The sequence below is a fragment of the Eucyclogobius newberryi genome, unplaced genomic scaffold (assembly GCF_026437365.1).
Source record: "Eucyclogobius newberryi isolate DKJ021-1_F unplaced genomic scaffold, fEucNew1.0.hap1 SCAF_12, whole genome shotgun sequence".
Classification (NCBI taxonomy): domain Eukaryota; kingdom Metazoa; phylum Chordata; class Actinopteri; order Gobiiformes; family Gobiidae; genus Eucyclogobius; species Eucyclogobius newberryi.
In genome coordinates this window covers 32,101,723-32,127,836 of record NW_027315746.1, presented here as the reverse complement: position 1 = coordinate 32,127,836, position 26,114 = coordinate 32,101,723, and the positions used below count along the sequence as shown (strand labels likewise).

Here is a 26,114-nt window from a genome sequence, read left to right as displayed (position 1 = left end):
AGAGATGTGATGCGCTCCGTTGCGCTAATAAACAAACGCACGTGTGTGTTGTATCAGTCCGCACGGGGGAGTGCACATGCGCACTTCCGCCTGCGTTCTCAAATCGCCGAAAAATCGTCCATACCGCCTTTAAGTCAGTGGAAGCACAATCCGATCTGCTCCGAAGTGAACCAGTGTAAACAAGTTTCCTCTCAAATAATAATGCATCTGGTTGTAATTAGATTGTGCACTCTCTAATGTGCACACACCCATATGCATACCTTCTCAGTGCCCTGTTCATGAAAATAAAACATCTTCAAACATTTCCCTCTGGAGCCTATGAGCTTATGGTATTTTGTTCTGAGGCTACATTTGTATTGGCTGTTGCCCACCTCCTCCTGACCACACCACTCCATTTATGGCAAACGGCATCTCAGGTGTGTGTTCCGGGTTCAGACGTGCCCTGTCAGCGAGGCTCCAGTCCTTTTCACCCTCCTCACAGCTGGAGCACACCTGGACTGCCCCGACAGCGCTCGCTCGGACACTTCAGCAGGTGAGTGACTGTTTGTTCTTTGGGAGGGTTTCAGTGGAAGGTTAAGAGAGTTGGAGAAAACTGGGGTGATGAGCGGCTCATGGTAGCAGGACGTGTCTGGATCTGTCCGTCAAAATACCTTCCCCCAAGCAACAAGGTTCAGCGATGATTCCTGTTGTCCATAAACAAGATTCCAAACATTACTTAGGCTATGGAAAGTCCACACAGATCAACTGAAGCAACTGTTAATTATTTACAGATTGTATTGCGTTGTTCTGCCCTGAATGCCTTTTGCCCAACCTCTTTTTTATTGTAGTCTAAAGTTAAAGGTGCTGTGCAATCTTTTTTGTTGCGGGTCTGTCTCCAGTATTAATATCAGGCCAAATTATGAGGTGCAATATAATGCTACAAACTTACAATGGTAAATGTATTCCAAAAGATAGTATGGAAATAACTTTATGCCAGAAAACAATAACCCTAAAGCAGAATAATCCATGTAAACCTTTTAAATGTACATTATTCCAATGAAAATATAACATGAACTGCTTTGGAAAGTGACCGGCTCAATGTCTGATCTTGTCAGATCTCAGGAGCTAAGCAAGATGGGCCCTCGTTAATACTTGGATGTATATCAATCCAATGCTGTATTAATTAATTAATTAATTAAAGAATTAATTGACTGCAAGAAATAAACTACCAAATGGAACGCTTACATTTTGAAAGTTATACAGTATAGTAATGGTCATGAAATCCATAAGGTGCAGTGACACACAAATATAGTTAAAGTCTGCATAAAATATAGACCAGGGCAGTGATTTTAGGTTGAATATTTATGTTCATAATTCAGAGAAAAAGGTGGAGTTTTCTGCTTCATTAGGATGTTCATTATGTTAAACACTTTCATCAATTCATTTTATCGGTCTGGTTTTGCATTACTTTCTATTAGAATCACCCATATTATAATTCAAAGAGCGTAACATTACATTCACAAGTACTTCATACAACAGAAAACAATTCAATAAAATCACAAAGACATGACAGCGAAACAATAACCCTAAATTAATTAATTGGCCTACTGTTTTTCACTTACACAATTCGAGGCAACGGTTGTTGTGCTTTTGAGCGTTACAAAAATACATTTGACTGAATTGAATTTAAGTTTGTCACATTCACCCTCTTTTTGAAAAACACCTAAACAGGACCATGGACGCTCGGATTGATCACAGGCTCCTGAAAATGTGTTGTATAAATCAATTTGATATTCTTTTCTTGAGTTTTCTCACCATCTAACCCTTATCGGGCTGTGTTTGATAACGTGCACTGTGTGACAACGCTAAAGGTGGAACTATCTTTTATAGTTACACATGCAGTTCCCCCTCTGTGTGATGTTACTACAGAGTATCCGTTGCGTTGTATACTTTCTTCACAGCATGGGGAACCTGATCAAGGTGTTGACCCGAGACTTGGACAGCAGCGGATGCAACTTCTTCCTGGACTTTGAGAGTGAGCTACACTTTAAAATATCCATTACAGATGTAGCCAACATTGTAATTCCTTCTGACTTTGACCTATTCTGTTTAGATGCGCAGCCTTCTGAGACCGAGAGACCAACGTGGGAGAAGGTGAAGCTGGTGCTGGAGGAGGGGCAGGTGGTTCTGGAGGAGCTGCAGATGTACAAAGGAGCTGGAGAGGAGATCCGACAGGTACTGACCTCAGCTCCACTGACCACACCATGGATATAAGATGGTGTTTAATAAAGTTTTTTATGCTCAATATTCGTTCCTTTGAATTGTTTTGCTAAATGACCCCTCCCCCCTGTGTGTGCAGGCCATCCAGAGGCCCACTGTGGAGAGGCTTCAGCAGAAGGCCTGGGCAGTTGTTGGGCCTCTAGTCGCTAAACTCCTCTCGTTCTATGAATTCTCTCAAAAACTCGGTGAGATGTTCTTTACATGGCAAGCACATTCCTCTGTGTTAGTTATTTCTCCTCTGTTTTGATGATATCTGATCTTCATTCCCAATTGGTTGAAGTTTGTTGTAGCTAATCATCCAGCCTACAAATTTGTACTCAAGTAAAAGTATATTTACATGGCTAAATATTGACTCATCATAAATGTACAGCTGCCTAAACTGTACTTAGACATAAAAAGTACACATGTAAAAATACTTCTCTGGAGTGCTGGTCAAGCAGATAGCACATGTGCGCATGAGATCAACCCGCAGAGTCGTGAGTTTGAATCTGGCAATGTCCTACCCTCTCTCATCCCTCATCCCTATTTCATGCTATATTTTCATGTCTAAGGGCCAAAAAAACATTTTAAAAACTAATTTGTTGCTACTTTTTATTTATATTTGTTTCGCATATTCGTTGAGCTCTGGTCCATCAGAGCAGACTATGCAGTGTTGTTTTGAGTGTTCGTAGATGTGAAAGATGCAGATAAATAGGGCCGATTGGGACTTTGTACTGTTTTACTCAAATACTCACATGATTTAACTAGTTACAATTACTACATGCTAACATTTTAATCAATTACAAGTACATTTAAAAATCGACTCAAAAATGTACAATTACTCAAAAAAAAGATTACTTAATTATTACAAGGTTACTATTTGTGAAGTTATTTTCCAACCCGTGTTGTAAACCCGTTTGGGGCGTTTTCATTAGCCGTTACTTTACCACTATCAGATGCTTTATACAGATGCACTATCAGGTTCTAACTAGGGTTGTTCAAATACTGCAGATTTTGCAAATATCGTATTGAAAAGTACTCAGAGCAAATCACGGATCCGATCTCACACTCTTTTTTTTCTAAATGAGGACCTCTGGATTCAGCAGCCACTGTTTACTGCTTGTGGCTAACGCTAATGCTAATGCCAGATTAGCTTAGATACAGACTCTGCAGATGCAAAACATAAAAAACACAAAATACATAATCATAATGAAAGAAAAGACATTGTGTTACCTTTTTGATGCCTTCATTTAGGACTGGACATCAGCACTAGCACTGACTTTGTTTACTCTGCATAATAATGAGCTCTGACGATCTTTTTCATTGTTGTTTTCATCTTACACACCAGTGGTGGAAACGAAAGTCTCGTAGAAAAGTGAAATAATATAAGTAAATTGTCTGTCTATTGCTACGGTTTTGAATTTGTAAAATAAGGAGAGGGAAAATAAGAAAAAAGAATAAGATAAGAACTTCTTTTTCGTTAGCGGTCAGCAGCATTATGTTAACTAATACAATCAGAAGAAGGATTAAGGATTATTCAGACGGGCTTCTTGATAAGGTGAATATAATACGTTATTATTATTATGAGGTACATTTTAAATAAGTTTCAGTATTTCAGTACTTTTATTTTAGTCGATTTTCTTTATGAGATAGCTTCATATCATTCATTCATTTTCTCCCACTTGATCGTGTTGTGTTGTGGGAGACTGGAGCCTGTCCAAGTGATTTTGGGCCTAAGAAACGGAGGGTTAACGGGCGTGGCCCCGAGCCTACAGCTAACTCACTTAAGCAGGTACTAAACAGATGCTGGTGGTATCATTTACCACAACGTTCCCATCAATATCGAGCTGTTGTGGGCAGTAATGGAAACAGAACTTGGCCGAGTGGCACTGAGTAAAGTCGAGTTGATGAGAGAAGGAGCAAGAAGGGCTGGCACAGCACTCACTTCGTCCCATCCCACATCAAAATGTTTGACTTGTGTCCAGAGTCCAGTCTGCACCTCCTGCTGGACGTCCTGGCGTGTGCAGAGGCCCCTCCTACTCAGCAGCTGGAGCAGAAGCAGGCCCTGGCCCAGCAGTTTGCTCACATTCTGCACTTCACGCTGCGCTTTGACGAGCTCAAGGTCAAACACGCCTGCTCCTTCTGTCCCGATGGAAGCTCTGCGTCATTGGCCTCAATACAAAATGGTTCAGAGCATCTAATTTGGTTTTCTGATTGGTTCATGTTCTCAGATGACCACCCCGGCCATTCAGAATGACTTCAGTTATTATCGACGGACAATCAGCCGGATGAAGATCAACAAACTCACAGTACGTGGCTCACTCAGTGTGTGGGTTCTGTTCTCCACCCGGAACACAGCTCTGTATTTCTCTCATCATACAATCACATTTACAAGACGATATGAAAGTTTATGAGGGTGCACGGTGGCAAAGGTGGTTAGCGCTTCATGGGTTCAATTCCCGGACCAGACCAACATCCCATGATCGCTCTGGGTGGAGTCTGCATGTTCTCCCCGTGTTACCGTGGGTTCTCCGGGGTCTCCGGCTCCTCCCATCGTCCAAAGATATGCATGTGTGAGACTAAATTGGCCCTAGTGAGTGAATGGTTGTCTGTAATGTCTGTGGTGTCCAGGGTGTACCCCGCCCAAGGCCCAAAGTCACTGGGATAGGCTCCAGTCACCCGTGACCCCGAAAGGGAACAAGCGGTAGAAGATTGACGAAACAAACAGTTTGCGTTTAGCGTCTGTCTAAGGTGCAGACTTCAGCGACCAAACCCCACAAGAACGTCGGAAAAAACATCCAAAACCTGCAGTACAAACGCTGTATTTTCTACTGCACTCCTCTGATGACTCCGCCCCCTCTGATGACTCCGCCCCCGTCCTTTCTCTCACACAAACAGAAATTAACAAATTTTAGATACGTCATGTGACTAAAGACGAGCTGCATCTGATATTTTGGAATCTCACTGCGTCTACGATCGATCTCTGAAAAACATGTGACCAACAGTAAACACAAACATGTGACCAACAGTAAACACAAACATGTGACCTACAGTAAACACAAACATGTGACCAACAGTAAACACAAAAATGTGATCAACAGTAAACACAAACATGGGATCAACAGTAAACACAAACATGTGATAAAAAACACAAACATGTGACAAACAGTAAACACAAACATGTGACCAACAGTAAACGCAAACATGTGACTAACAGTAAACACAAACATGTGACTAACAGTAAACACAAACATGTGACTAACAGTAAACACAAACATGTGACTAACAGTAAACACAAACATGTGACTAACAGTAAACACAAACATGTGACTAACAGTAAACACAAACATGTGACCGACAGTAAACATAAACATGCGACCAACAGTAAACGCAAACATGTGACTAACAGTAAACACAAACATGTGACCTACAGTAAACACAAACATGTGACAAACAGTAAACACAAACATGTGACCTACAGTAAACACAAACATGTGACAAACAGTAAACACAAACATGTGACAAACAGTAAACACCAAACATGTGACAAACAGTAAACACAAACATGTGACAAACAGTAAACACAAACATGTGACAACCAGTAAACACAAACATGCGACCAACAGTAAACACAAACATGTGACCGACAGTAAACATAAACATGCGACCTACAGTAAACACAAACATGTGACAAACAGTAAACACAAACATGTGACCGACAGTAAACACAAACATGTCACCGACAGTAAACACAACATGTGACCAACAGTAAACACAAACATGTGACAACCAGTAAACACAAACATGTGACCAACAGTAAATACAAACATGTGACCAACAGTAAACACAAACATGTGACCGACAGTAAACATAAACATGCGACCAACAGTAAACACAAACATGTGACCAACAGTAAACACAAACATGTGACCTACAGTAAACACAAACATGTGACAAACAGTAAACACAAACATGCGACCAACAGTAAACACAAACATGTGACCGACAGTAAACACTAACATGTGACCAACAGTAAATACAAACATGTGACCAACAGTAAACACAAACATGTGACCTACAGTAAACACAAACATGTGACAAACAGTAAACACAAACATGTGACCTACAGTAAACACAAACATGTGACAAACAGTAAACACAAACATGTGACAAACAGTAAACACAAACATGTCACCGACAGTAAACATAAACATGCGACCAACAGTAAACACAAACATGTGACAAACAGTAAACACAAACATGTGACCGACAGTAAACATAAACATGCGACCAACAGTAAACACAAACATGTGACCTACAGTAAACACAAACATGTGACAAACAGTAAACACAAACATGTGACCGACAGTAAACACAAACATGTGACCAACAGTAAATACAAACATGTGACCAACAGTAAACACAAACATGTGACCGACAGTAAACATAAACATGCGACCAACAGTAAACACAAACATGTGACAAACAGTAAACACAAACATGTGACCAACAGTAAACACAAACATGTGACCTACAGTAAACACAAACATGTGACAAACAGTAAACACAAACATGCGACCAAGAGTAAACACAAACATGTGACCGACAGTAAACACAAACATGTGACCAACAGTAAATACAAACATGTGACCAACAGTAAACACAAACATGTGACCTACAGTAAACACAAACATGTGACAAACAGTAAACACAAACATGTGACCTACAGTAAACACAAACATGTGACAAACAGTAAACACAAACATGTGACCGACAGTAAACACAAACATGTCACCGACAGTAAACATAAACATGCGACCAACAGTAAACACAAACATGTGACAAACAGTAAACACAAACATGTGACCGACAGTAAACATAAACATGCGACCAACAGTAAACACAAACATGTGACAAACAGTAAACACAAAAATGTGACCTACAGTAAACACAAACATGTGACTAACAGTAAACACAAACATGTGACCAACAGTAAACACAAACATGTGACCTACAGTAAACACAAACATGTGACTAACAGTAAACACAAACATGTGACCAACAGTAAACACAAACATGTGACCAACAGTAAATACAAACATGTGACCAACAGTAAACACAAACATGTGACCTACAGTAAACACAAACATGTGACAAACAGTAAACACAAACATGTGACCTACAGTAAACACAAACATGTGACAAACAGTAAACACAAACATGTGACAAACAGTAAACACAAACATGTCACCGACAGTAAACATAAACATGCGACCAACAGTAAACACAAACATGTGACAAACAGTAAACACAAACATGTGACCGACAGTAAACATAAACATGCGACCAACAGTAAACACAAACATGTGACCTACAGTAAACACAAACATGTGACAAACAGTAAACACAAACATGTGACCGACAGTAAACACAAACATGTGACCAACAGTAAATACAAACATGTGACCAACAGTAAACACAAACATGTGACCGACAGTAAACATAAACATGCGACCAACAGTAAACACAAACATGTGACAAACAGTAAACACAAACATGTGACCAACAGTAAACACAAACATGTGACCTACAGTAAACACAAACATGTGACAAACAGTAAACACAAACATGCGACCAAGAGTAAACACAAACATGTGACCGACAGTAAACACAAACATGTGACCAACAGTAAATACAAACATGTGACCAACAGTAAACACAAACATGTGACCTACAGTAAACACAAACATGTGACAAACAGTAAACACAAACATGTGACCTACAGTAAACACAAACATGTGACAAACAGTAAACACAAACATGTGACCGACAGTAAACACAAACATGTCACCGACAGTAAACATAAACATGCGACCAACAGTAAACACAAACATGTGACAAACAGTAAACACAAACATGTGACCGACAGTAAACATAAACATGCGACCAACAGTAAACACAAACATGTGACAAACAGTAAACACAAAAATGTGACCTACAGTAAACACAAACATGTGACTAACAGTAAACACAAACATGTGACCAACAGTAAACACAAACATGTGACCTACAGTAAACACAAACATGTGACTAACAGTAAACACAAACATGTGACCAACAGTAAACACAAACATGTGACCTACAGTAAACACAAACATGTGACTAACAGTAAACACAAACATGCTTTAGAGATTGTTGATGATCTTAAAACCTGAAACTATTAACTTTTCATTTTTAGCCCACACATGGTACAAACAGAGGTCAGAGGTCAAATAGGACTAGTTTAATGTAAATAATGATGTATCTTGTCAAAACTTTCAGGAAGAATCACAAAATGAGGTGAACAATGAGCTGGCCAATCGGATGTCGTTGTTTTATGCATGTTCTACGCCCATGTTAAAGACACTGAGTGATGCCACCAACAAGTTTGTCTCAGAGGTGAGTGCTCTGTGCTCATGACGTTGTTCTGGTGGAGATCTGCAGGTGCAGTTGTGATGAGAATGTTCTTGTTGTGAGACAGAACCCTGATGTTCCTCTGGAGAACACCACAGACTGCCTCAGTACTATGGCCAGTGTCTGCAAAGTCATGCTGGAGACTCCGTAAGTTCACGCCTCATTAGCTGAGCAGTGCAGCATTCAAACTCATTCTCATGTTTATGAAATAGCAGACTCACAAGTATTGATTTTTAGCAGACTCAGTTTAAAGCTGTGATTCTTAACCACAGAGCCGGGGTCCAAAATAGGGCCGCAAGCATTTCCTTTAGAGAGATTCAGTCTTAGGTTAATAATAGTTTAGAGCAGAACTAAAACTAGCAAACTAACTAACTAACATTTTCCCCCTATTGCACGTTTTTTGTAAGTCTCTGTGATGGTTAAACATGTATTTTTGGGGCATTTGAAGTGCCTTTCGTCTCCGTGCAAAAAAACATTTGCCAACATCAAGCTGAAAACAACTCGGCTGAGAAACCCTGGTTCTTTTTTTTTTTTTTTCATGTTTGGCAATGTAAAATGTTTTTGCATGTGAATCTACTTCTAATCTGATTATGATTAAGAAACAACAAGCTTTTGCCTATTTTCTGACAATGCATTTTCACACGGGAGCTGTCAGGGGAGCTCTATCACGAGTTACTTAGTTCTGCTTTAATTCCACAATTTATAATTTATTTATTTAGTTTGAAAGGATCACAGCTATGTATCGATGTAGAAGTCCATCATGATATATCATGATAATGATATTGTAGGGTAATTATACTCGTTTCTTGCTCACACATTTGTACCAAGATGGAATGTATATTCTCTGGGACTAGCCATTTCATCGTGGACAACACGTGTAGCACTTTAGGTAGTTAATGTTCATATTTATATTTAAAAGGGCACCATCTGAAGCTTGTTCAGCAAAACATTAATATCTACTCAGTCTCATTCTCTGAAGGGGAGTACACGATTCATTGACCGACAATTATAATTCTATAAAGATCAATACAAAGGCTCTATAAACCAGGATGGTTTTGTGTGGTTTGATAAACAAAGATATAAAATCAATTAATGACACATTTGGTTACACAGGCTGTGCCTGGGCTCAACTTAGATAGAAGAAATGCTGGTATTAAGAATTAGGTTTTGATTGGTTTTAGGGAATAATTCAAGGTCTTTAAATGCCACTCTGTAATCAGCCACTCTCAGGTCTCACGTGTCCAAGGAGGATGTGGAGCGAGGCCTCCCACGTCTTTGCGTTCCCAGAGTCCTTTGCGTCCTTGGAGCTGTCCGGGCGCTGATGCTTGAGCAGGTTTAGCATTCGAAGAGTTTGATGAGTCCAGGGTTCGTTGAATTGTGCATTTTTTTGATGAAGATGTTCGGGTTGTTTGGTGAAAGCCGAGTTTGGGAGACAATGCAGCCTCCCTGGTGGGGGAGGGGCCCCTGCGGGGGTCCCCGACCCGGTGTGTCGTCCTGGCAGGTCACGTGCCGGCGAAAGAAGAGGAGGAAGCAGAGCTGAGTCTGCTCTTTTATTGACCTGGGAGGAGTGGCCTAGTGGGAGTGGCTTTAACTCTTGGTCAAACTTATTCTCAGTTTGGGCAAATTTAACTCAAACCAGCAAAAATTACATGTGACCATAACAAAATACACAACATTGTCAACAAACACACATCAATAGCAGGTAATGAGAAAGTACATTAAGTACGACATGAACACACTTCAAACCAGTTCTTGTGGCAAACGAAACTAAAACATGATTTAGTCACAAGTCTAGATCACACAGTCAGCATCAAGTTGGTTTAGATGTGAAATATAGTCATTAAGAAACGTAGTCCTGAGGAATGTCTCTTATCAGATTCAGGGGGAGGGGCTCCGGTGAAGACAGTGTCCTCTCCGTGGGGGGTCATTCCTTTGCACCCAACACTATGCTTTGATTTCTGCAACTGTGTTGAGCTGTGAAAAGGTATTATCTTTCAAAGGTCTTTTTTGGGACATATGGGTCCCCTACAATATTTTGAGTAAAGTGCTGAAGTGAACCAAGACTCGATAAGAGTCATGAGTCAAATCAATGGACGTGGCGCGCAGGCGCGTGTAACAGTCATTAATATAATAGATCCATAGTAACAGTAGATTTAGCGTGTTTTAGACAGACAGAACTGACGCCTGAGTGTGCACCCTTAAGTCACGGCAAAACGCGCTGAAGAAAATGTGGTAAACGGGTTTAAAATTATTTGGCATGGCGCGCAACAGCTGGCAAACGGGCGCACGTGCTCTCGCCGGGACCGCGCGCGCGCTCTCGCCGGGACCGCGCGCGGACAGAGCAGCTCGGAGCAGCCCCGTCAGACTTCCGCAGGAGTTTGGCGAGAAATTGCTTCACGCACTCTTATCTTTTGACTTAACACCGCTTTTTACATTCAATTTAATGCTATTTTACGTTGTCGGCGGTACTTTATAATTTTTTTGAATAATAATTTATTTATTTATGTTGTAGAAATCAATCATCTAAGTGCGGCGGATCCGTAAACCACGTAATAAAATAACTAAGGCCTTAGTCCTTTGCAGTAATTTACAGTGCGGTTCTTGTTTATTTCTCCTTTTTAGTCCTGGTCCAGTTCTGGTACAGGTCTGACTCAGGGGTTTATTTTCCACAGAGATTACCGGAGTCGGTTCAGCTCAGAGGAGACGGTGCTGTTCTGTCTGCGTGTGATGGTGGGAGTGATCATCCTGTTTGACCATGTTCACCCAAACGGAGCCTTCGTCAAGACTTCCAACATCGATGTAAGAACTTCAGATCATTTACTCAGTGGTAGTGATACAATCTTAAATCTTTTGTCGGGGCTTAAAATACTAAAATGTTAATGTAAATTATAAATGTATCTATTTAAGAGGTAATTGCATTTGAAACATTGTAACAGGGAAATAAGTTTGTGCTGTAACAAAGTTACATTTTTTGGGTGGTATTTAGTATTCAGTGGAAGACAGTGGCCTGGGGGCCTCACCTTCAGCCTGTCAGCACTTGCGCTCTCCTGCAGAGGAACACTGGAGGAGGAGGCGCGGCACACAGTGCGAGTCCACTCCTGGTCCCTGCTCCAGTCATGTGAGCGCTCTTGGACCTAGAAGCCTGTGGATTTGATATAAATTCCCTCTTTCCATCTCAGGACCTTGAGAATTTTGTTCCACCAAAGATGAGAAGGGAATTTAAGATTTGACTGACCGTTAAATAATTGATTTAAATTTGTGAAATATTTTATTTAAAAACTGTGTGTAAATATATAAACATTGACAATTTAAAAAGTGCGCTATGCGATTAATCGTGATGAAAAGTGTGAGCTGATAACATGCTTTGATTTATTGGCAGCACTAATCTGAACCCCTGTAAAAACAATGCCTGGTATTGGTACTGACAAGTACTCAAAAGGAAGTACATTTATTAATTGTAGAAAAAGTGCTATTGGTGCATTGTAATTGGCCTATTTGGAACCCAGCTCCCAATGAGATGAACCTCATTTTATAGATTGGTTCAATCAATATTACTTTTGGAACATAAACTGACTCCCTGATAAATACATGCTCAAAGTCAGTAAAAATTACACATTTGATCTGGTTTAATAAACGTGAGAAAACTGAGCAGAGCTGAGTAAAGACTTTTCATTTAGGGGGATTCATCTCCATTCATCACTGGCCCTGTTCCTGTGCTCTTACATGCTTCACATCTCAGCAAGGACAGGAGATGTGCAGACGAAATGACATGATTTGTACTTTCACAATTTTTTATTTGACATAGCTAATTTCAAAGCATTGCTATCTGTGCTCTCTTTTCTCCGAGTGCAGCTCAAACACAGGAGAAGGGAAAGCGGGTCATTCCATGTCTAAAACGTTTGTCCTCGTGATCACTCTGAGCATTCAATCTGAGCGCACCGTAATCTTGTCCTTTCCTGGCCCTGTTCTTCTCCCATGAAGCTGTTTGATTCTGTGACATTATGGTGCGTTCCAAGCTAATGGTAACTGTGATATTGTCTCTGCACAGTTGTGAAGTGGGAGCTGGTTGAGGGACTCACATTTCACATATGAGATAAACTGTGACATGTGCTCATCAAAACATAAAGTGGATCTGAGTGGTTCACATAAACAAAATGTGAAACTTTTTTACAGGTTAAATATGAAAATAACCCGTTATATAGAATGTTTGAGACATTTGTTTAATGGTTACATCTATTTTGCATTATCCATATTGTTTACATATGAGTTGATTCTCTGAGATCGGAACTCGTAAGTTTCAAGTGGTAAATAGCCAAGCTCCCAGTTCCCTGGAACTTAATAATATGGTATGTTCCAGTCGAGTAATATGGAACACCCTTCATATGCAAAATTCTTACTCAAAAATGTCAGAGCCTGAGTTAGAAAATCAAACATGGCTGTGCCCTGTGTTTGGAGAGAAATAAACATCCCGTAGCTCAATTAGTGATCGTGCTTGTGTCATTTCATACCCATTTGAAGCTGTATTATCCTGGCCCAAGCAAATCTGTCAACTGTCCTGTAAATAACAAAAGTCCAAATGTACTTCCTGTTATGGCCCCGGAGTAGATAGAAGCATAACGCCACACTTCTGCCGACATTTGCTTTAAAAATCCCTGCTTCACCCCAAGAAGTGGACGCTGTGAAAGAGGAGTACAAAAGGGAGATAATGGAGCTAATCAATCAAAGCGGAAGCCTTTCCCACAGGCTAATGCTAATGCTAACATGTCTAGTGCGGCTCCTGAAGGGAAGTGCCCACAGACACGTCCCGTCCCTGGTGTCTACTCCTCAGGTCCGCGCAGGATGGACGGAGGACATTACATACCTTTACAGCATCAGAGGCCGATGTGGTAAGCCTGACGGCGGAGTTAGACGGCAGGCGCGTCGCGGTGGCGGAGCAGCTATTCTCAGACATCATTGGTTAAGTTACATTCTGGATTTTGAGTCCAGATCTCGTAGAAACAATATCAGACTTGTGAGAGTACCGGATGGTGATGAGGGAGACAATGCTTTCTCGAAGAGGTGGTTCTGGAGTAACGGTCCCCTCCATTACTATAGAGAGAGCACACTGCCTGGGCCAAGAAACCGATTAGCCACAAGGCTTGATAATACAGTTACTTAACCACCATAAGAAGAAGCACGTCCTGAAGGCTGTAAAAGTAGACCTCCAGTACAAAGGCAAGAGGGCGTTCTTCGCCCAAGATGTTCCAAACAACAAGCTTCAGCAACAAGAAAGGTTTTGCCACTTCTGTGAGGAATTCACGAGGAGACAACTAAGGCCAGGTTTCTCATTTCCAACAGTTCTTCTTTGACATTTGAAAGTAAAAAACACATGCTCAAAACACTAGCAGAAGCAGAAATACTCCTCAGCAAAGAGCAAATCACAGAGAACTGAACTAAAGAAAGAAATTGATTCACCAACATGTGAGTGCAAGTAATGGTCACATTATACAACCATTCTGTTGGTTTGAAGAGAGAGATGATTGTTAAGTAATATACCTGATTTTGACATCTGACTTTGGAAAAAAATAATAAAAAACAATGTTCATAGGAACTTGGCAATGTCCCAGCATCCTGTGTCCTTAAACAAATGTCCCAAGGTCCCCTGCCCTTAGACCTCCTTCTCGACCAGGAAAAACTACCAAACCTCCTTGGGAAAAAGTAGAAACCTCGAGGAGTTCCACAGTGAAGGAGAGAGTGACTCCCTCGGACGGACAGGCAGACGGGCTTCAGATTACAGACAGACAGTGGAGCTGCAACCACTCAGGAGGAGAACCAGTTCTTCAGGAGGAGAACCAGTTCTTCAGGAGGAGAACCAGTTCTTCGGGAGGAGAACCAGTTCTTCAGGAGGAGAACCAGTTCTTCAGGAGGAGAACCAGTTCTTCGGGAGGAGAACCAGTTCTTCGAGGCAGATGAAGAACCGCTCATATGAAGTAGAGACCGTTTCTCCAGGCAGTTGAGGAGCGTCTGGATCCATAGAACATTGATGTGCCTGTTCCACTCCCCTCGGGGAAGTGAAAGAAGACAAAGATGTGAACAGCAATGAACAGAATATAAGTGAAATTAAACATTAAATATTGTTTGATAGAATAAGTAGTCAGAAGAAGAGGATTGTGCTCAAGCTGCCATACTTCCCCCATAGTTGCTCCTAGGGCAGCGTAGCTGGGAAACTGTAGGTTTTTATTTCTGTTCCTAACTGGCCTGACCATAAGCGATTTCAAAGAGGAACGTTTTAACTTAAATTAATAGACTGTGTCGGCCTCTATAACAATATAGACACATTTCTACTCTGAATGTGGATAATTGTATATGCACCTCAATTGTATCCAAAAAAATGGAACAAATACTCCCAAATGTAATTGACAATGTTAACACAGGATTTATTAATAAATAACAAACACAAGGCGATCTTTACACAAAATGAGTCATCTAAGAAAACAGCATGACGAAGTTTGGTTAGTTTGGACTAAGGGCCTTAGGCGGAGTACCCCCTGGACAGGGGCCAGCTCGTCAGAGTTAACGCAGAGACATAAACAGGCAAACATTCTCTCTCACATTCATTCACAAGGGGAAATTTACAGTTGCCAATTTTACCTTTTACATATGCATGTCTTTGGATGGTGGGAGGAAGCCGGAGACCCCAAAGGGGACCCACGGTGACATGGGAGGACATGCCGACTCCCAGAGAGGAATCAAACCCACTATCTCCTTCTTTGGAGGCGAGAGCACCAACCGCCACCGTGCTCACCCAAAATAAAAAGGTCCAACATCAAGAATTGAAGACACACTGACTCTGGAAAGAGGAGTGAGACAGGGCTGTGCTTGGACCCCTCTCCTGTTTGCTTTGTACTTGGATCCATTGGCCCAATATACACTGCCTGGCTACTTGGATTCAAATAAGCAAATAGAGTAGGTATGAGAGGTATGTTGCAACATGGTATTTAAACTAATGCAGTAAGTGGCTTGTCATTTAAAACAGCCATGTGGAAAGACAAATCCTGTGGTCCTGGAAAAGATGTCAGCGTGTTTGAGAAGGGTCAAATCATCAAAACATCTAAGGAGAAACAGAAACTAATTTACTACAGATCTGAACACCATTGAGAATGTTTGGGACTGTGGACGGTGGTCACAGTGGTCACTCTCTCCCATTATCAATTGCAGAAAAATAATACAACACTGGATGGAAATAAAAATCTTAATATTGCAGACGCTATGCTACAGAAAATGTGTGCTGTGATCAAGCTAAACGCGGTCCTACAAAATATTGGAGCCAATGCCCCTTTTTTCCATGCCCCTTTTCTATTCATAAGAAACTTTGGCTTTGCGTGCGGTGCCAGCTCTGCAGTTCAGCTCAACAGCTGAACGCTTTACACATCTTGTGTCATTTTCTCTTGTTCACGGATGAATATGAGACGCATTTTCATCAACTATAGACCGTTTTGCTTTTTATAGTTCTATAGTTCTGATGATACAACACAAAGACACACTATTGCTCCCTGTTTATTTGCAAAAAGAACAGCTCAGTTTTTGCACAAAATGATCTACATGTCATACAGTCCATACTGCCTGGTCAGGTTGGTGCCCCTCAGAGCCCTTGATGCTGTCCACACTGAGCTTTCTGTGTATATTGAGAGCAACAGCACTGTGTCATGCTCCTACAACTGCTTTGTGTGTTTCAGATAAAAGGCTGCATCCGACTTCTGAAGGAACAGTCTCCGAACAGCGTGGAGGGCCTGCTCAATGCGCTCAGGTAGGGCCTTCTCTTCTCATCCTTCTATCTCTCTTTAAATGCTGATGTGTGTGCTGTGTGTTTTTGCAGGTATACTACCAAACACCTAAACGACGAAACTACACCGAAACACATCAGAAACATGCTGCAGCCAAACTAAAAATATGTTACATTGAGTGTGTATTTTGAATGTATTCCTGACAGTGATTGTGTTTGCAGTAATAATAAAGAACTGAGGGGCTGGTTCCTTCAGGCGGGATACTGGTGTACAATGTGGGCGTGGTCCTCAATATCCTCAGAAAGATATTAGCAAACCAGGCCAAATTTGGTACTCAGACCAAAGTTAATGGATGATCAGAAATTAAATCTGAGGAAAAGTAACCAAAGTGACAAAAAGTAGAAAGGAGTGATCTCGGATGAGAAAACTAAAGGTAATTTCAGAACTGAAGTACCAACAAACATGATGGAGAAAAGAGTGCTGTAGTATGTACATTTGATATACACAAATAAACAACTTTAAAATCATGATGTCAAATACCAATGCTTGTATATGCTGTACCAAAGTAGTTTAAAATGCCAAAATAAAGCACATCTACTACAACTGTAAGTCAACAATCTTCAAATGTCATTTTCTGGTCTACTGTGGATTTCGTACTCCTCTCTCCCCTCTGCACATGAAGCAACTGTGACTGGTCTTTTGGAATGATTCTGGTAGAGTTCATGCGATAACTTACTAAAATATTGTAAAATGAGCCTAAACTCATCTCCATGTATAATGTGAATTATGAATAATCTCATGAAAGTTCTGAATTTCAGTGACAAATCTTCATATCTAAAGCCATCATCGGAGGAGTGCCACTTTCAAAATACAGTTGCGCCGTATGTTCCACAGGTTTTGGGCAGTTTTTCAGACGCTCTTGCGTGGATTTGGCTGCTGAAGCTTGCAGCCCTGTTACTATGTAAAGCCTACAGAGGGCAGCTGCTTCGAGTGAACGTAGGCTCCAAACGAAATGAATCCTGGGACCCATAGCACCTGCAATTCTTGCTATTTCTACACCGCAGTTGCTCCGCATGCAACTGTGTGCGGCATTAGTGTGTACTATATTTAAAAACATGAATGAATTAAATGATACTGAGATAAATAAAGCTTTAAAATGTATTATTGTGTTGTTGCTGCATAGTTGTGCAAGAAATATCAGATTTTGCGCTGATTTACGAAACCCACACATCGACAGTGCAAATATCCTAAAAGTGTGTGTGAGAAAGAAGGATCGGCAGTCGCTACAGATAAAGCCTTATTGTGATAATGTAATAAGCCTCGAGAATTGTCCAGACCAAAAAGTCCAGGGCTGATTTTTTCTCCCAGACAGTCTTCCTTTCTCACCCTTCACAGGTGGTCTCATCTATTTTCCAAGCTTGGGTCCTCTACCCAAGCCTACGGAGTTTGAGGAATCTGTGCAGTATCTTTTATGTTCCTACAACTAAGCTTTTTTAGACTGACACGTCTGCTGTTTTTCCTGGGATCAGAAAATGGGTTTTGATTTTCCCATCAAAACAAGGCAGATTACACACATTTGCAAATCGCTGACAATAAGTCTGTGTGCAGTGAATGCTTAATTTGATGCTAATGTCACGACATAAGATTGAACTTACGCCTTCACTGCGCACAGCCTGAAGATGGCCTATGGTATTATAACGCAGAGAGAAATAACATTAAATAACATAAAACACTTAGAGACAGCTGCTTATACACTATACAAAAGACTGTCCCATTGCACAGCAATGACTTCATCCTTTACATTCACCCTCCACTTTCATTTCACATGCAGCATTGTCCATCATGCTCACATTTACACTGTGGTATTTCACTTCCACGTTTTCAAAATGATCCAGGCGCATGTTTCCAGTCCACTTTTTATCAGTCCAAACACAGGTTTGCTCAGATATGGCATGGCACTCCCCCAATAGACACAGCCTGGTGACTTAGGCATGTTACATGGTAACCAACCCTGTGTGAAGTCCATATTGGAAACATCAAAGTGCAGTCCCAGAAGTTAAATGCAAATGCAAATTGTTATAAAGCAGTGGTTTTCAAACGATGGGTGGGGGTCCAAAAAGAGTCAAAGATTGTAAGCACAATACAGTGTATTTCGCTTATTAGATTAAATCAATATATGTAAAATAGTAATGTAACACTAGCTGAGTGTTCATGAATTGCAAGAATGCTTCAATAACAAAGCAAGTCAGTCAGTGTGGGTCAAACAGCCTTAAGGCAGCTTTTATTTACAGTAAAAGATCAAATGTTTGGTTGAGATGAATTGTTGAGGTTCCACTCTAAAGCTGGGGAGGGAGGGCATGCTACTTGTGACAAAGAAACAAGATTAAAGCAAACAGATCCATTTCCATAACAGAAAACACCCAAAAAGTTCCACGATCACCAATAACTACAAATAAAATCACTCACTAAAGTAAGCCCCAATCCTCCCCAGCAACCTCAGGACCTATACTAATAACAGTAGTATTAAATACAGACTAAAAAGGTATAAAATAAACTATAAAAACGGCAACCAGCACTGAGCCTGAAAGCACAGTGCTGTTAGCAGTTTCATTACATCCATAATCAAATCAAAAATAAAAGCGTACCTTTAAAACACTGGACTGTAAAGACCCTTTAAAATGCATAATACAAAATTACAAATAAGTTTTTCACAAAAGATTAAAACATTTGAAGTATCACAATTGTTTGGCCCACCAGAAACCACCATGTGCTCAGGGCTGCTCAGGAAGAGGAAGTGAAATACTTGATTTCTGACCTTTATAGTCTCATGTGACTCACATGACTGAGCCAACCCTGCCACAGTAGTTATAATTTAGAACATGTGCAAATAAAGGGTAAGCCTATAACCATCCCGAATGGATCTATTATAAAAGTAAAGGAATTTCCACCTGTTTTCTTAAACATTTCCTGGGGGAGGACCCGCAGGCCCCTCAACTTCAAACTGTGCCCAAGGGCCCGGCCCAGACACAGATGATCTGGGCATGACCTAACCAGAGGCTAGAAAAGACTGAAGAACAGCACAGAGGCACTTATCATGGCGGCACAGGAGCATGCCTTGAGTACCAGGCAAACACCTTCCTTGGTATACACAGACGTATCCTCGGGTGAGTTAGACCTTAACACGCTGTCTGGGATTATCTACCCATTGCTTGTTGTCTGTTCTGCGAACTTTACAATTAGCATGGCTTCAGAAAAAATCTCATGAGGATAGAATTCAGGCGGAATGGGTTCAACGGACATTCAAGTCAACTCAAGCTGAGGGGTCCAAGCACCTACCCAAATCTCTGGAGCATCCAAGTGATTTTTTTCCGATCTCTTAATTAGGCCTTTATATTTCTGAGTGAGCATGTACAAGAGAGCACCGTGCCTCTCTTCTCAGAGCTGACCTGTCAGTCATTTTAGTTACGATGTCTGATCTGGACCCACTGTGACTGTGCAGGTGCTCCCCCCTCTCCTTGAGATCATGGTTCAATCCACGATGACTGTGTTGACTGTGTTCCCCTAACATAAACACTATCAGTAATCACTAAATGAAATCAACAGAAAAGTCTGTTTTGGGCCATTAAATGAAAGGCAGTGGATATACAAGAGGAGAAAAAGGTGCAAAGGTCCTATGTTTAAGTCAGGATAGACAGCAAATGACTTACAAAAGTTATTAAGCGTTCCCATTTTTACAGTTGTAAACATGCTCCAAATGCTGTCAATGAAAGCCCTGTGCCTCGAGGGAGAGCAGAGGGTCAGTGGGTCTTAATGGGTCTACTGCAGAGCGGAGTGCGGGTCAGATGTGCATATTGTTACAGGAGGGAAACGTGTGCGTGAGGTGCATGCGCTGTGTTCAGTGTCATACAGATCTCTGTAATCCACATAGCCTTAACAACTCATGAACTCCTTAATACAATGTACAGTAGATGTGTGTTTCCAACAATAATGCTGCCCACCAGAGTTGAATGTACTGGTGCAACATTAATTGATCATGTTTTTTCCAACAATATTGTCTACATCATTCACAGTAGTTTACATAGTCGAGTGTAGCAGGGGGACGCGGTGAGGATTTTGGGTTTGAGTCCCGTTTCCAGCATGAACCTTTTTGTTTTCTTTTTTACCTTTTCAGTTGCTCTGTGTTCTTATGGTTCTTGTATGAGTTTGTTGTTTTCGACCAGAGAGATTAAAAATATTCGAAAGCTGTCAACGGTGCGATCAATACAATCAACCCAATGGCATCGGAAGTGTTACAAGTAGCATCCTTCAATGTGAATGATATTGAACTCAATCAAATGAACAAAAAAGTTAGAAAGAATGAAAAAAGAAAGAATATACATTATTTAAAAGAGAGACACTTCAACACCATCGCCGAACATTAAAAACTAACGAAATTATTTTAGAAAATGTCCTATTATTCATCATACAGAAGCAAACATAAGAGGGGAGTTACTATATTGATCTCAAACCGAATAGTTTTTCATGTTCTGTATGTAAGGATAAAGAGGGCAGATATGGTTAAAGGGAATATTAATGGAAAGGTTTTCAATCTTTTAAATGTGTATGTTCCACCCGGGGTGCTATATCACTTTGTATGCTGATGTCATGGACCTGATTGTAAACCACTCTGAGGGAACCCTCATTTGTGGAATCTTCGAATCTCTCGATTGGAATCTTCAAATTCACCTACATCAAACGTGTCGAGCTCGAGCTGGAGAAACAATAAATAAGAAATTCCGTATCCTGTTGAAGCCCTATGCGTGCGCTCGTTATTCCTCTCTACATTGACCGTCCGTGTGGACGGCGGCAGGTCTCCAAACCGCGCTCAAGAAGAAAGGCATTCGTTTCCACGGCGCCGACAAAAAAATCACGCTGTTCAGACTTCTCTTTAGGTAGCATAATTTGCCGTTCATTCTCGTTCCTTCCGCCATTCTTCGCTGGACAATTAAATCCCAGGTCAGCTTCTTGCTGGCCACACTCTCCACCGCATTCCGACTTCTTTCGGCCCCAGATACCCCTTCAACTCCAGCTGAACTGTTCTTCATCTATCTCGAAGCACTAGTTCTCCTCCTGAGCGTTTACATCTCCAGTTTAGCTGCAATTTAAGCATTTCCGCCTGTCCGTCCGTTAGAGTCGGATCCCTTCTTCACCGAGGAACTCCTCAAGGATTCTACTTTTTCCCAAAGTTAGTGGGTTATTTTTGTTTTTTCCTTGCCGAGAAGGAGGGTCTAAGGACAGGGGACCTGACTCATGCTAGCTTTGTTGCGCAGACTCATTCCGCTTAAGCTACTTCCATCATACCTATTTATTCATCCACTTCTTTGTTAGTCATGGATGCTCATCACAGATTGGCTCATATCGGTCTTGTCGTAGTATCGGCTGCCATCTCCTAATCAATTCCCCAGATTCCACCGCCAAGCACTGGGGTGCCCCCCCCAGAGCCGCCTCCGGGCACCGGGATGCCGCCCTCCAGGCACCAAAACGGCATCCATTTCTGTACATTTGTATTGTTCATGCTTCTTGCATGCCAATAAACACTTTGCTTGGTAGCTAGGATTGAGGTCCTTGCTAGTGAACTCAATAAAGACAGATCTAAACCCACCAAAGCAGATATAGGCACATTAGACCTGAGTGACCATGCTCCTGTCTGATTGACCAAAGAACTCACTGTGGTTGTGGTTCAATGTCAGACTGCTTAACGACCCTTTGTTTAAGGAATAAATTACCTTAATAAAAATAAAAATGAATTTAATATTATATATATTATATTTAATATTCAATAATTAAATTGAATCTTTAATAAAAATAAAACATTTAAATGAAACAAATGAACAAAAAGCCATGAAGTTAAGTATAAAATGTACAAGAATAGACTATACAGACAACTATAGAGAGAAGAGCTGAACAATTGCGGAAACATGGGAAATGTTAAATAAGGTGATGAGACCAAATGCTGAGTGTAAGAAATTACCAAGGTATTTTGTAGTCAATGACAAAATAATAGATAATGGAATTGAAATAGTAATTGAGTTTAATTCCATCTTTGTCAACGTGGGAGCCAACATAGCAAGACATCTGAAAAATCCTAATCAAATGGAAACAAATATCAATGCAACAGGTGGAGGGAGTAGAATTGGACCATATTTTGGGGGTGGAGCCAGGGCGCTATTTTACTACCTTTCCGACCTTAGAGAAGAGGCTGGGCGTGGCCGCTGGAGGCTGGAGTGGGATGGTGCCAGTCCATATATGGTGATAGTGTTTGAACCAATGACTGATAACTGTGGCATTCAAACGCACCTCCTGTGTGGAAGATGTTTGCAGTCATATACAGGCAACAAATTTTGAAAATAAAATAAATAAATACAATTATGAATATATGATTAAAGCTTAAAATACAGAAAACACTGTCCCCTCACTCCACCATCTCTCTGTGTGTGAGCGGGCACGTACCTATATTCCCCGCTACTTATATTCCCTTTTTCTATGAACGGTAGAACTGTGCATATACTAGCTTAGGCTAATGGTTCAGTTCCACATCCCTAATATTTGTATGTGATAAATGAATGGTTTTACAGCATAAAATGTAGCATCCTTAACCTTAATAACCTTAACCCTAACACTAACCCAGGTCTCGGAGAACATTGGGTTGACCCTGTGTGAGCTGGTTTATCTGCTTCCTGCACATCTGACCAGTTAGAAAAAGTGGACCCGTTTTACACAGACTGGGACAAGGATTTTGGTTGAATTTGATGTGAATGTGTTGCGCAAAAAGACGTTCCTCTCTGAGCTGAGCACATTCAAGTCTGTACGGTCCAGTCTGGTCCAGACCGGGGTGGAGGTGTCCAGCAAAGAGCATTAAAAGCAGAGTGCGTTAAGGCGCTGCGCTGTTTACGCGAGTGGAGAAACAAATAACCACATCAAATTTGAGTGTTCATTATCCTATAACTTACAATTTGTGTTGCCCATGAAGATTGTTTTATTATGATTATCTTGTCCATATGGGGGCAGTAACACGACTCCTGTGCACTAGTTTTGAAGTTTATTAGTTACGATTCTGGCCATTCACATAATGCACCAGACCACGCCCATAAGTTGCTTTACTCCACCTCATATTTTGGCATAATCACACCTCTTGTTTAGAATTCCATCCCCTGTCATCAATTGCACAGACGGCAAGATGTGATGAAATGAGCTCTGCTGCGACCACGTTAACACTACCTTTGGGGACAAAATACAGCCCCATATCTGTCAACGCAGAAACAGGAAATTACATTTGATCAATTTTTCCAAAATGCAAAAACAACATAATTTGATTCTGGTGGAATAGACAAGACCATAGTTAAAAAGACCATAGACTTTGTTCTTATCTTATCTCAATTACATGTTCAACCTCTCTTTCAGCACTGGAATTTTCTCCAAAAATGTTTTTTTTTTTTTATTTAATCACCATTTAAAAATTGTGATGAACATATACCGGTACTTAATAACTACAGACCAGTCTTGATACTCTCTCAATTTTCTAAAATTATTATATTATAAAATCTGCTTTTTGACCATGAGCATGGATTTAGATCACATAGATCAACATCTATTGCACTTACTTATCCAACCAATAAAATTCTAGCAGCAATTGATAAAAACAGTATGTGGTCGGTGTATTCTGGACTTACAGAAAGCATTTGATATGGTGAATCATAATCGTTTGTTAACAAAATTAAATAATGATGGTATAAGTGGTCAGGTACATAAAGGGTTTCAACAATATGTAATAAAATTAACAATTATAAGTTATTACAACTGTGAAACTGTAATATCTAAAATTCCACAAGGTTCAGTGATTGGGCCAAAACCTTTTCTATTATTTATCAATAATATTTTGTGAGAGTACAACAAATATTAACGTTTTATTGTTTTCTGATGACAGATTTAGAGAAAAGTGTTTCAAATGTAGAAAATGAAATGACAATTTTAAATAAAATGGTTATTAAACATACATTTTGAACTGAGGAGACTATAAAAATTAATATTGATAATGTAGTAATAGAAAATGTTTCATCCATCCATCTTCTTCCGCTTATCCAGGGCCGGGTCAAGGGGCATCAGTCTTTAGAATTTTTTTCAGAAATAGAATTTTTGGGAGTAATGTTAGACAACAAACTCAGTTGGAAGTCACACGTTCATTACACAAAGAAGGAAAAAAGTAAGTGTATCAGCATCCTATACAAGGTAAAATGTGTTATACCAGTACTTGTCTCTAATAGTCCCATATTTTGAATAATGCACAATACAATATTTGTTAATTTAATGGGAGATTGTGAAAAACCTTGGATTTTTTTGGTTTTGTTTTACTAAACAAATACTTACATAAATGTTGCCCTGACAATAGTGAAACAACAGGAAAACGTAACTTTCTGATGGTTTAAACACTTCTCCATGGAGATGGAGAGAGAAGGGTTTTATGCTTTAGTGTGGAATATTATCGCCAAAGGAACAACATCTCCCTGGAAACAAGCAGGAGGAGGCGCCTCCAGGCCAAGTACGAGTCAAGTGTGTGAAGGACAGCTCTTTCTCTTCTTTTTACGGTATAGCTAAAAACACGTACAACTAGAGTAGGTGGCGGTAAATGCACCTTTTCAGTTGCTGCCAACTGTCATTAAAAGTAACACAACAACAAGTTTGTGGCGATGCAGGCCTGCTCAGTCATAAACACATCCATAATGAAAATCAAACAAACACGGTTTCATTTTCAAAACTTACATGGTGGGGCTTTGAAAAAAAAACAACCCCAATCTCTTGACGGCTTTCAATATTAATTTCATAAATAAAAAATGATCCGCTTAACTCCAAACCACATGCTTACATGAAGATTGGCTGTGCACCTCTGGATTGAAAGACCACCCAAGCTGATCATTGACCATTAGAAATGATCCTTAGCTGAGCCACGTCGTGCGTACAACCAGCAACGAGCCATTTCTAAGAGGCTCGCATCTTTGATCTCTCCCACTGCTTTACTTAGGCTCCACCTCAATGCCACTGGACTCCACTCCTTATAGGACGCATTTTCTTGCGCAAGTTTTATGATCACCTTACATTCTCTGCTCTCATTCCCGACATTAGAAGTTTCCTCCTGCTTCTCACTGCCAGAACCTTCCGACTCGGATGGGCTTGCGGCCTTTCTACGCTTTCAGCTACTACTCTTAGATTCAACAGTAACAAAACGCTCTCTAATTCACTATCGCCCATCGATTCCGCCATTTACCAACTTTCCAGGTGCCTCGCACCTCCTAATATATACATTCTGCAATACTTTATTTTTTACTCTCAACAGGCCGACCTCCAACTCCCTTCACCTCCTATGAGTTATTGAGAGTGAGTCAGGGTGACCACTTTTCTTCTTCTTCTTTGGTGTTTTATGGCTGTTGGTGTCGGTGTTACATTACCGCCACCTATTGTAATTTTATGTCTCAGACTTTATTCTTTAGACTCCATCTTGGGTGTTCTTCTTCTTTGGTGTTTCATGGTGGCTGGCATCCATAGAGTTACCCAACCGCCACCCACTGTCGTTGTGACTCCTGGAGTCTCTTTCGTTGTTGTCGTTCTCCAGCAGCCGGCAGTTGAGTG

The 26,114-nt window shown here is 40.7% G+C and overlaps 2 protein-coding genes across 2 annotated transcripts in view; both read left to right on the top strand.

Annotated features, from left to right (window-relative positions):
- The window catches only part of ptmab (prothymosin alpha b), a 294,345-nt gene that overhangs the window by 101,146 nt on the left and 167,085 nt on the right, over positions 1 to 26,114 (top strand). The window lies entirely within an intron of this gene.
- LOC140355792 (CYFIP-related Rac1 interactor B-like) lies at positions 470 to 16,746 on the top strand. Its single transcript, XM_072440441.1, has 11 exons — positions 470 to 532; positions 1,941 to 2,014; positions 2,093 to 2,214; positions 2,339 to 2,444; positions 4,224 to 4,360; positions 4,470 to 4,547; positions 8,560 to 8,676; positions 8,759 to 8,838; positions 11,364 to 11,490; positions 16,407 to 16,477; positions 16,547 to 16,746. The coding sequence occupies exons 2-11, from the start codon at positions 1,942 to 1,944 to the stop codon at positions 16,614 to 16,616; spliced, it is 981 nt and encodes a 326-aa protein (XP_072296542.1). The 5' UTR covers positions 470 to 532; position 1,941; the 3' UTR covers positions 16,617 to 16,746.